Here is a 14,179-nt window from a genome sequence, read left to right on the forward strand (position 1 = left end):
ATCTTGGTAGAATTGTTCGTTATATTATTATTATTTTTATTAAATAATATTATAATTAATACAAGAATTTATGTTTATTTAATACACTAATGTATTAGAATATGGATAAATTAATGAAAATTATAAGTATTTTTTCTTTAACATTAGTATCCTTTTTTAAATGAAACCTGGATGCAGATGTGGAGAATACAAATAATAACCAATTGTATATAAAATTCTGCTCTGGGATTATGAATACAAGGAATAAGGATAAAGAAAAGTATTATAAATTGTGTTTGAAACTTATAAGAAATTTAAATATATTTTGTAGTGAATCAGAAGATTGCAACACTAATTCTATTTATTGTATTAACTTAAATAGCTGGTTATATAAATCAATAAGAGAACAAGAACTTGATAGAAAGGAGATTTATAGAATTTTCTATATTATTAGAACTGTTTTGCCCAAATTATATAAAAAGGATATGTGTAAATATTATTATTATGGTTATTATTACTTCGAACCTATTAATATTATAAAGCTAAATATATTTGATTCTAACATGAAAATTATTGAAGAAACATTGAAGAAGTCAACCTATTCATATACATGCCCATACCAAAAGTATGTCAAAGTAGTTGTAGAAATATATAAAAGCATGGAAGAAAAATATTGCATTAATAGTAAACCTAAAAAGAAAGCACATAAATATACAAATATCTGTTCAATATTAAAAAATTTTAGTAATTCATACAATGAATATCTTTATAAGAATGATTTGATAAAAAATAAAATACCATCATTAGCATCTGATGTTAACATTGAATTTCTCTGATGTGAAGCAGAAGATGAGATACGAGTATCACAAATGAGAGATGCAGATAATACATTATCATCTTAAGATGATGATTTATTCGAAAAAGAACTGGAAGACCCATTAAGCGAAGCACAAGATCATGAACCCTACAATTTGAGTTTATACATAATAAAAATTTTACCTACTGTTCTTGCTACAATTGCTGGAATATCTTCACTTTTGTTGTTATCTTATAAGGTAAATATAATGAACCTTAAGAAATATTAAAAATAGTGCAAGAAAATTTCTTTGTTATATATTCCTAATAAATATAAAATTACTAAATTAATACTTAAATATTTATGTAACTATTATATTTTTTATTAGTTTACCCCAATTGGTAAGTTGCTTCGTTCTAGAAAAATATTAAAAACAAGAAGAAATATTTTTCATGAACATGAAGAAAAAGAATTACTTTATAATATGCACGATAATATGAATATAAATTTATATAATAAAAAATATGATATAGCATATGCAAATTTATGAACATAAAAATTCTAATATTACATAAAAAAGGTATTTTATTATCATAATAACTGTGATGCATTTTAAGAATATTAAGTTATGATTCGGATAAAGGTGCCAAACTATCAAGCATGTAATATCATGAATAATATAAAATAATTATAAGAATTAAACGCACATAATAATCAAGGTTAGGGTTAAGGCTTTAATGTTAAGTATTTATAATTCGGTATTTTTAATTATGATATAGTATAAATACACAAGGCTTCTTGGGGCAGTACTCAATAAGAGTAATATTTTTATATATTAATATGAATCTTATGAATTGTACTATAAGTAGTATTCTGGGTTATATGCATAAGGATTAGAACAATATGTATATATTTTTTTACTGTATATAAGTTAATATTAATATAAGACTTTTCATAAATTAATATAATATATATATATAAAGGTAGGATCAATATATAATGTTTTGTATATTTTTTAATATTTGTGGACCAATTAATATTTCTACTTTTTTATTTATTTTATGTGAAAAATTTTATTAATAACTACTAATATAATATTAATAATACTTTTGTATCGTATGTGAAGTTCTTTTGGTTATTATTATATAATACATTAGAAATTTTTATTTTTTTGTGATTTCTATTTATGCTCTTTTTATGATTATCTAGTTCTCATTTAGAGAATTTTTTTTTTTATATGTCTTATATATATATATTCTTTAATTTTACTTACAACATAAATGTTAAAGAGTTTCGTATTTTTAAGAAATAATATTCTTTTTGTTATATATATTATTTGAAAAATAAAATATTAACTTTTTATAAAATAAATAACATAAAATATTTAATATATTTCTGTTTTGGGATTATTCATGAATAAATTACTCTTTATATTTTATTGTTATATCAATTTATTTATTTTTATTTCAAATATACAAAATTTAATAATTAGAGTAGCATAATATAGCATGAAATATGTAATATATAACTTATTTAAAACATTAAATAGGTAATAAACATGTAATATTATATGCTTATTGTAATCACGCTGTTTAGTTTACTGATTATATGATGTATTTTTTAATATTTAAAATTCATTATATATGGGATAAAATTCATTATAACTGTGAAACATAATAATATATAAAATATAGATATTATTTTGGGAAATTATTTTTCCTGTGAATAATTCTATTATATGTAAAATATAAAAGAAGTAAAAAAATTTCCTACACGGCAGATATTAGAAATTGAAGATACTCAAATAATACCATTATATTTATAAAATAAGACTATTTAATTTATTATTTATTGTGCACATTATTATGAAAATTTAAATAATATTATTACTAAGTAATTCATATTGTTTCCATTTAAAATATAAATATATATTTAATATATAGTTTTATCATACATTTAAAATTGAGTTACTTCTTTAACAAACCTACTGTAAGGAAATATATTTTTCGTCATATATAAGTCAAATAATTGAAATACAGCATTACATGCAATTATTTTTGAAAGGCAAAACTTGAAGTGAATATACGAATAACAGGGTATATGTTATGTTACTAAATACATCATATAATAATATACATATTTAATTAGTACTAATGAATCAAGTGGAAAAATATTCCTACAATAATATAAGAAATATGGGGAATCAAACATATAATATTTTAAAAATAATTGACAATATATAGTTATAAATTTAAGAACATAATTAATACAATAAAAAATGTTGATATAATAATATGAGTTAATATATTTCAGAATTATTATATAACTATATTAGTACATACTTTTTTAAAAATAATTATGTGATTTATATATTTAAATAATGTAAATAGCAATATTATTAGAGATACATTTTTAATTATTATTTATATGAAAAATTTATATATATTAAAAAAAGGTTATGTATTAAAGAAATGATGTTGAATAATACTACAGTTATATATTTGTTTCAATGTATACACTATAAATAAACATTATAAATTGTTATAATATGAAAATCTCGAATTTTTATGAACTGGAAAATAAAATTAAATAAAATATTATGTCCAACAAAGATTATTGTAATACAGAGATTATATTTAATTATATATATTTTTTACAATGTAATACTAAAAAAATATAGACTAATACATTTTTTATACTCAAAATTACACGTAACGTAATGCGAATATTATAAGAATAAACATAATGAATTTTCATTAATAAATATAAACAATGAAAACAAATAATTTATATTAATTTCTAGTTAAAAAAAATTTCCTTCTTGTATTTTCTCATTAAGTAATATATATGTACTTATATATAATAAAAATTGATTGTTCTATATTTTTAGAGTACTTATATTTTCAGTGACATATAAATATTAATTAAATCCGATTATATATTTTTCATAAAATAAGAATTATAATTAAAATAGATAATTAATTATTTTAATTTGTCTTTATATATATTTTCCTTCTACAAATATGAATTTTTATATACTTTTTAATTTCTATTTATTTTTTGTGCCTTATATATTGCTTATATAATTAGATTTGAAAATGTTGTCTGCAAATTCTAGGGTTAAATTTCGTATATATACATATGTAAGATTTTTTTCAAGAATATAAAATAAATGCTATATGTTTTATATAAAATATAGAATTCTATATATTTGCATTATATATTTTATAATTATATAAAATGCATTATCATATTCTTATAACATTAAATAATCATTCATTTTCACATGTCTTATGTACTAGTATATATGACATAAATTATATAATAATATTCATTTTAAAAATCCCTAATATGAGGATATATATAAATTGAATTTTTTTTTTAAAGAACAAATGTGTAAACAAGTAATTATCATTCATATTATATAAAATATAAATAAATTCTAATTTTATAAATAACAAAAAAGGGAATACAAATTTGAATAAAAAAATATAAATAAAATAAATAAAAAATGTGATATCAAATAAACGAAAGTTTTTAATTTTAATAGAAGTAAAAATAATAAAATATATATGAAATTATTTATGAATATCTTAAATGTGACTTAAAATAACATACATACTTTTAGAGAATTCTGTATGAATTACATATAAATTTAGCATATATATACTTACATTAATGATTAACATTAGTATCTAATAACCAGAAATTCATTTTGATTCTTTCTATGTTATATAATATAATATAATATGTTTTTATAATAATTTATTTGAACTGTATTTAATTATTGATGGCATATGTAATTTCCATATGGATTATAGTATTAGCTAATATTCTATATTATTCTTTTATATGTTTTATTGAATTTTTAATATAGAAATATCATGTTCTTTTATATAAAAATATATAGTAGCAAAAAAAACATCAAATATATCTTTTGTATTTTTTGTTCTGCATTTATATGCATAGTGAATAAAACTTTAAAAATCATATATGGATATATTTGTATCCTTATATCATGATTACAAAAAAATGATATTCATTTATTTTTTGTTATATAAAGGTAATTATACTATTTCACTTAAATTTATCAAATGTATTATTATATATATATTACAATAATTTTTATATGTTTTACATATAATATTTCCTTATTAATATATTATAATGAATAAAATTAGTCAGAATTATATATATAAAATATTTTTGTTTCTAAAATCACAACCTCTGTTTTCAGATAATTCCAATATATTCATTTCTTTATGTATATTATTATATTGCTTTCTTTTCTTCATAGCTGCACATCGAAAGCTTGAAGTATATGGCGTAAACTAACTCATAATAAAAAACATTAACATATAAAATGTATCATTGTTTTTTAAAATTTTTTTTAGTTTTAAATTACTTAAAAATATATCATTGCTGTATAAGTATACACGTGTAACATAATTATGAACCTTATATAAGAAGAATAGAAATGAAGAAATTGCTAAAGTTATGCAAATTGGAATTAATGTAAGGGTTGTCATACTATAGCTTCGGAAGGAAGGTAATATTTGGGGGATCCCATCTGGACAAGTTTTTCTTTCCATTTCTTTATCATATTGTTCTTTTATTTTTAATAATTCTTTACAAAAATATGTGTTATTATTATAATTACATGTTTCCACATATTTGTTATATGTTTGGGCACACTTTTCGGCGCAAGCACAATTATGCCCAGATTTACTTCTTTCACCATTTATTTTACCAATGTTTGTGTACATATCATGTATATCTTTGAGTTTTAACATTTCATTATCTGTAATTGAAACATCCATGAAATTAGTGCATTGAGGGTCTTGCTCTTCTTTATTTACTCTGATCAATTCATGATAAAGTTGTTTAATATCTCTTCCATTCATTCCTTCTGTTTTAGAATCATATAGCCAATAATACAAGTATAAGCAAAGAGCTTTCTCTAGGTTGTTATAACCATGTTTAAATTGTTGAATCTCATTAAGATATGACAAGGTTTGTGTACATTTCTCTTTGAATTTGGATTTAATATTTTCCTTAATATTCTGTTCCTCATGTTCACAATTTCCTTTATATGCTCCTTCATTATGTTTAGCTTGTTGTATATTTTTATCACATGCAGAAAATAAACTGGCATACTCGTACTAAAAATATGAAAATAGTGTAATTATGATAAAAATCATATGTGTAAGAAATCATTACAGGAATTACAAAAAATTTATATAAAATTATGATAATGCAGTAATCTATTTTATTGGGAAAAAGCTCACAATGTTTATATTCATATTAGATTATAACATATATATTCAGAATTGGTCTGAAAAAAGGGATAAAATAAATGCAAATTCAAATAGCTTTTTATTAAAATAAACTATATAGTATGAAGAAACATACTGTTTCTTTTCTTATAAATCTAGTTTATATATAAATATTGTATTTACCAATTGAATCATTAATTATTGTATATTCTAATATAATTGAATCATTTGTAATATATATACAATTTTTTATATCATTCTAAAGAAGGAAGTTAAAAAACAAATACAAACAAAATGAACAAATATAAGAATTGTAATAATGCAATATTAATATTACAAAAATGAATAAGAATTATATAATTTTTTCTAATTCAATAAGCGTTAAAAGTTAATATAATTCTTTTAATTTAAATACATATATAATAATTTTATATTTACTTCACTTTAATTTTCATAGTATTATTTATTGTTTAATAAAAAATATATAGAATATATAAATATATAGAAGTATTATGGACAATGAAAAGGATAATGATTTTTTTACATTTTAAAAAAATGATATAAATTTGTTAAAATAAAATATGATCATTTACAAAAAATAGGTTAAAATATTGTATGCAACATATAAGACTTATATGTGTATAAAGTGAAATATTAATTAATATTACAAATATAAATATTTAAATTTCTTTTATATATGTCATAAATATGGGGGTCATAATTTTTATGTGTTAAAATGTGTGCATCAATAATTCAGACATAATCAATTTAATACGATTTAAGAATTTTTCATAAAATAATTATATGAATTATAGAATTTCATTATATTAAAACATTATAACTACAAGGTTCTATAATTTATACATACATAATTATACCCTTATACAGATATAATAATGCTGTACGATAAAAAGTCATGACTTCATAATTTAATGAATTTATAGAATTCATTTATTTTGAAATATTTTTAATTATATTAACATTTATATTATTTTATATATTTTTCATTATATACATTTGATCAAATTATAAATCTACTTATACACTGTAATTCAGGCAATATGTTCATACCATGTGCAATTTATAATAATAATTACAACATTTATTTACTCTATAAATAAAAATAATAACATCATGAAATATATTACTTATATTTGTGTTTATAATATAAATAATAATATTTTTTTATAGTACTAAAAAATTTTTATCCTTTCATTGTTAATTTATAACTAAAACATATAAATTCTGTGTATAATAAATATATAAAAATATTATTTTATAATAACAATTTATTATATAACGTGCTTAATATTAATAAAAATGGTATGCATTAAGGAACTATATATTAATAAGGAATTATTTAAAAACATTATAATAATTATTCAATGCATTAAAAATGTACTTAAATCATAAGTATATAAATTTTGTATTAGTCAAATATTATTATTTTTTGATAAATTGTACAATTTAGATGCATAAATGATATAAGTTTTTTATGGAAAAAATTTACATATATATTAAGAATTCATTTACCTTTTGATAAATATATCGTAAGTCGAATATATTATGCACTATTTTGTGACTTCAAAATAATTATTATAAGATTATGAATCTATAAATATAGTACAACTCATATAGTTTAAAATTAACTTTTTATGATATAAATTGAGCGCTTTGCAACAAAAAAATATAATCATAAATTGAAATTTCCTTGACTGATAATTAATAACATAAGCAAAATAATAATTAATTAATACATATTATGTAATATATTATGTTATTATCAAAATTAATGCTTAAAATATTCAAAAAAAAAAAATTATATATAAACACCAAATATGGTGAGACGTTTGTAAATAAATATGACACAGTAGGAGAAGTGAATATGTTATATTGAAATATGAATCTGCTTATATATATTCTCCTTGTGTAAAACTTATATGAGTTCATCAAAATCTTCCAATGAAGTAAATTTCTTTAATAGACAGAAAATAATGCATACGAAAATTACAAATATAAAAAGATAGAATGCACTGTGCAAAAATATATAATTAATGCTATTTTTCAAACAGAATATTTTAACCATTTGTTCTAGAAACATCTTCGAATGTAAAGATTTACATGTACGGGTATAAAATAATTGATACCTTAAGAACTTACTTAAGAAATTTGTGATATTTTTATGCAATGAATTAATTCAAATAATGATATATGGAAAAATAAAGATTAGAAGTTAAATTCTGGCAAAAACTAATTAAATATATAGAGGTCATATAAAATGAATAAAAATAAATAAAGCGCTGACTGCTCATAAGTTTAATTTAAGTGACAATCACAAATGAAAAATGACTTTTTCTGGAAAAACATTTTTGTACATATAACTGAATATTTATTTTGTTTTAATAGCAAGATAATGAGCATACCTAATGTTAGATATATTAGTCTTTGTTTCACCTTTATTTCTTGGATATGGTAAAATATATTTTATATAAATAATGTTATCAAAAAAAAAGAAGTAATAATTTGGTCACACATATAATTTTGATAGATTATACATATATTTCTATTTTATTTATCTTATATAATGTTTAATATTATTATGTTGCATGTAACCACAGTGAATAAATAATATTTGATTTGTGCAACAGTTTGTTGGTTATTGCAAATAGGATTCATATTTAAAATTATTTATATAATATTTAAAAAAAATATCATCATGGTTGCTTTTAAATTACGATTACGGTTTTTGTTGTGTATATAAAATTTTATTATTAATTTAATATACGATAGATTTAGAGTATACATATAAAGATAATATAATTATAAATATAGATGTTATTTTGTTCGTTTATTAAAAAGAATATAATTTTTTTTATATTTCATTTATTAAGTAACTGTATATTACATATTTCAGTCTAACTTCATTTAATTATATCTTTGTTAATTGGAGGTATAAATATAGCATGATTAGAAGAATTAAAAATTATTGTAAGAGAAACTATATTTTATTGTTCTAAAAGCCTTTAAAAGTGGTTGATATTTATTTATATTAGTAAAATTAATATTTATTTCAACTCAGTCCTTTTATTACACTTCCACGGAATTTGTTTATAATAACATTATTACTGTTCCCTAGCTCTCTAATTTATGAATAATGGAGATTTTATATATAATAACTGCATCAAATGATTATAATTGTGTTACCTTTCATTGGTTCCGAGAAATAATAATGATCGTTATTTATATATATATTATTAAATAGATTTTAATTGAACATAACTTATTGTGAACAAATCATTATATTTTCTGTCTTACATATTCATTACCTATTTAGAGAGGTATTTATATTTGTTTTTATTATCTATATGAGGTATATTTAATCCATTCTAATTTTCTCTCTAATACTAAAATGAATTGTTCAATTTTATGTGTATTTTTTTTTTCGAAAATACTACGCATTGGCTACAGAATATATAAATATTTGTTCTTAGATGTTACATTCTTTTTACACATTATATATATTTTTATATTTTTTATAACATTTTGCATTAAAACAAATATTCTTCTTATATGATATAAATTCTTACCATATAATTTTTACATCTGATTCATGGAATAATATCTTTTATAATATTGAGATTTGAAAATATCAGAATTTTTCATTATTAAAACGGAGATCATAATATTAATAGTCTTGCTACTAATATATTTTATATATTTATTCTTAATTAATATAAATTAATAAGTAATTTTTTTTAGAAGGAAATATTTATATGCCAGTTTTAATTTTTTATTGAGTATATATTTAAGTCATTATTAGTAATAATAACGAATGTCTAGGTAAATGCACGTCTAAATTAATAACAAGAAATGTATTTTTTTTTAGCAATATGTGCTTAAAAAAAAATATTTTTTTATTATAATTATTTACACTATTCACATATAAAATGTTATATTTTTATTTATTACTAATTATGTAATACACATTAAATGTATTAAAGCAATACTGTAAATTATATATACATAAATGTTGTAGATATTTCTAAAAACATTATATATTTCATTTGTATTATAGATTATTTATTTAGATTATATTTTAATGACTATTATATGTGTATCATAAAGCATTTATTTATACTAATATATTTTTATAATATTTTTTCCCAAGTGTACTAACATTTGTTTCTTTAAATTTTAAAGGAGGTAATAGTATAAAATTATTTTGCTAGTTAGATATATAATTTTTATAGAAACTATCTAGTATAAATGATATATATTTTTGTAGTAAAACACGCTTTAACATTTATGTACACAAGGTAATTTATTAGCTGTTTGATTTTGTATTATTATTGATTATTTGTGCGTAATATTTAAATTAATATTAAGGTATTTACTTTGTTACCTATGATATAATAGCATAAATGAATTTGTTGAAAAACTTCATGCTATTGTTAATAAATGAAAAAATGCATATATTTAAAAATAATTTTTACAATAAAAATATATAACAATATATATTTTTAATTTATTTGGAAAATTTAGAATACATTTTTAAATGTTTTTAATTATAAAATGTAATAATTGCTATAAAATAAACATACATAAGCAAGATCGTTATAGTAATTCATTGAAAAAAGTGAATAAAGAATAAGTTCTATAGAATACAATATTTATGGTCAAATAGGAGCTGCAATTATTTTTAGTCACAAGAACAATTTAAAATGTGTGTTCTTTTACATAATACATAGAATTCAAAATATGAGGAATAATAATCCAAAAAAAATTATTATATTAATGATGATTTATAATGATATAATTCAGTGTCAAGGCATATAAGATAATTTGTCGTACTTATATAAAAAAGATCATATAGAATATTATATAAAAGAAGATAAAAAATAATACAACCATTTATGAATACTTAAATAGGAGTATTATGGAATCTGTAATGATATATCTTTATCAAATTTATTCATTAATTGTTTTTACATAAATAATTTTTTTAATTTTTGGAGTATTTATCTATTTTAACATTTTTTGTTTCTTAATTAGCCTACATAACATATTTAAATATATACTTCATTCTTATACATATGTTTAATGGATATTCATGATGCATATAACACAGATTTTTTTTCTTAAAATATTATTGTGCCTAGTTTTAATAAATTTTAGTCAACATTACTAAAAACATTAATGAAGAATTATAATCACCAGAAAAATAGAAACAATTTTATGGAAAATCTTCAAATACATCAATTATGAATTTTTAGGACAATTATGATATAGAGTACATACCTTAGAATAGTTTTATGTAGATAATAAATTACCTAAAATTAAGCAATTATACGTTAAAATCATAATATATGTGATAAAATGTTATACATATTAATACATAACACCAATAAAAAAAAGGGGTTTACCTAATACTTAAAAATATGATTTAATTATGCTGCATATATAATCTACATATTTTATTAAGCATTTATAATAACATTAGTTAGGATGAATTTTATCATATAATAGATTAAATGTACATATTTACCCTATATTCTATTAATGTTTTAAAGAATTGTATACATTCACTGAAATATAAATATATATTTTCAAAATTCATATAATTCATTCCATTTTCATATATACTATAATTATTTTATTGTTGTAACATATTTCTTTTATCATTTGAATTTCGCAAATGGATATAAAAAAATATTCCAAATATGATGTAGCATACTTATGAATGAATCGTTTCGTTTTATTGCATTTTCGTATTTATCCCTGATATGTATATTATACCGGCCTTTTTTTTTTCTGAACATAATGGAGAATATTGTCCAGTTCTGAAAAGATGAATCTGATGTAAAAACTTTCTCCTTAGGTTTCTTCTATAATGTGTATTATTTATAAATTTATTAATTTTTGAAAACTATAAGAAGTGAATAAAAAATTTAAATATAGCTTGTATTATTAAATGTAATAATTTTAAAGTTAAGTTTCTTTAAATACTTCATAAATATATTAATAAATTTTAATATTACATTATATGTAATAAAAAATATGAGTAGAACAACAATCTTTAACAAAATACAAACAGAAAAAACCATTTTAGTCGGTGACGGGTGCTTTATTTCGTATATCCATTCATTTAACAACGAAGTAATTTCATCCCTTTGTATATGACAATTGGATTCATTAATAATGGATCGATCTTTTATAAAACATTTAGTAAAAAACACATTTGGTAAAATAGTATAAACTGAATTAAGATTTAATGAAGAAATACAGTAACTCATAAGCATAGGAGTGTCCAATTGTGGAATAATAACATCATCACTGTTCAACGCTTTGTTTATAATATTTTCGCAGGTTTCCTATAAAAAATAAAAATGAATTGATTAAAAATAAACAGTTAATGCATAATATGAATAGGCATATATAAATATTATAATTTATATAGATGATTATTTACATTGATAAAATATAAAGGAGTATTATTATAACCTTTTCAATATTTTCTAAGTACAGTCATTAGGGGAAAAGATAATGTTTTACTGCGTATTACATAAAATTTAGTGGTTAATTAAATTTTAGAGTTGAAGGTCAATTTAAAGGTTTTAGACACATTCATTATGTTATATATATGTCTTTTTTATTTCTGTTACTATACATGATATTATAAAAACATAAAAAAATAATATATTCACACGTTAAGTGATTTATATTTCTGTTGGTTACAGATCATTTATGAATTATTTAGTATTTTATGATATTATTAGAAATATATTAACTAAGTTTATGAATTCATATATACATATATAATTATTAATTTATTATTAATAGATGTTTTTTATATTTTATATGTATTATTATTAAAAATAGTTTCATACATTATTGTATACTAAATATATTTTTTTAAATATGTAATATATTATTTGTTTTTATTTATCAAGATACAGATATTTAACCCTATATGCATATAATTACGTTTTGTAGAACAATATATTCTTTTGAAGTTTTAATATATTTTAAATATTATTAAATCTATTATATTAATAAAAATATATTGCTAAATTTTTTTTAATAGTAAACTAATATTTATCTCATTATATCACAGTCATAATGATTGATTATTTAACCAATATTTTTTAGTAGCACTTAATAGAATGGTTTAATATTCTGTAATTAATTGTTTATACAAGTTGCCAAAAAGTGCTTAATATTACATAATATTTAATTTTTATAATACTCATATAATTGTTCAATCATTTCATATTTATTTTTTACATTATTTGCTCTCTACTTTTTTTTTATAACACAGCAATTATTAAAATATTTTTGCAACATTTCTATTTTCATAATTATTTATATGACAATATAATAGAATTTTATGTATTTCCATGTGATATCTTTTTAGGATATACGTATATTTAAAACGTTCTGTATTTACTGTACAGTTTAGAACAATAATATTTAATCACTATTAAATTATCACTTCTTATTATTATTTTCAAGAAGTATTATCAATTTTATTGTATCCGATATTTTCAACAGTAATATATTTATATAAATGTAATAACAGTATAATTTCAAGTGTTTTTGAATTTATTATGTATAATTACATTATAAATAGAAGTATTAATATTGTTTTAACATGATAACAAAAAAATAACGGGGAAAAATTAATTGATAAATTAATTTATAAAATATATGTGTAATATTTTGTAATATTTAAATTTTTTATAGAGTATATAAAATATTTATTAATGTTAATAAAATAAATAATGATGTAAAATATGTGGTGCTATACAAATTTTTACAGATTAGCTATTTTATTTGGGTAATAAGGTTTTTCTATATTTTATATTGTTTTTATAGTGCTCATGGTTTTGTGTGGTTTTGTTGTTAGGTTTCTAAGAAATTTTAAAACTGAACGTAACCTTATTATGTATAAGAATATAACAAATGATAATACTATATTAGATGATATATATTCTCAGAGATGTTTTAATGTAACATAGAGTAATATATTTTTGTTTTTCTTAGGATTCAAAGTGTATTATTTTTGTTATATTTATGTTCATCATGATATGTATTCCATTGCAAAAGTATTAATCTAATAAAGTACAAG

General features: G+C 18.9%; 2 protein-coding genes across 2 annotated transcripts; one reads left to right on the top strand and one right to left on the bottom strand.

Annotated features, from left to right (window-relative positions):
• Nucleotides 1-113: 113 nt before the first annotated feature.
• Nucleotides 114-1,325, top strand: PGO_000745 (variable surface protein; the record flags this gene model as incomplete). Its single annotated transcript, XM_028690828.1, has 3 exons — nt 114-146; nt 186-794; nt 1,164-1,325. The coding sequence occupies 3 exons, from the start codon at nt 114-116 to the stop codon at nt 1,323-1,325; spliced, it is 804 nt and encodes a 267-aa protein (XP_028546629.1).
• A 3,637-nt stretch (nt 1,326-4,962) lies between these two features.
• Nucleotides 4,963-6,078, bottom strand: PGO_000750 (variable surface protein; the record flags this gene model as incomplete). The annotated part of the gene is made up of 3 exons (XM_028690829.1): nt 4,963-5,106; nt 5,212-5,937; nt 6,064-6,078. 3 exons carry the CDS (start codon nt 6,076-6,078, stop codon nt 4,963-4,965), a joined length of 885 nt encoding a protein of 294 aa, XP_028546630.1.
• Nucleotides 6,079-14,179: the final 8,101 nt, after the last annotated feature.

Source organism: Plasmodium gonderi (genome assembly GCF_002157705.1).
Source record: "Plasmodium gonderi DNA, contig: Pgo-contig_64, whole genome shotgun sequence".
In the NCBI taxonomy this organism is placed as follows: domain Eukaryota; phylum Apicomplexa; class Aconoidasida; order Haemosporida; family Plasmodiidae; genus Plasmodium; species Plasmodium gonderi.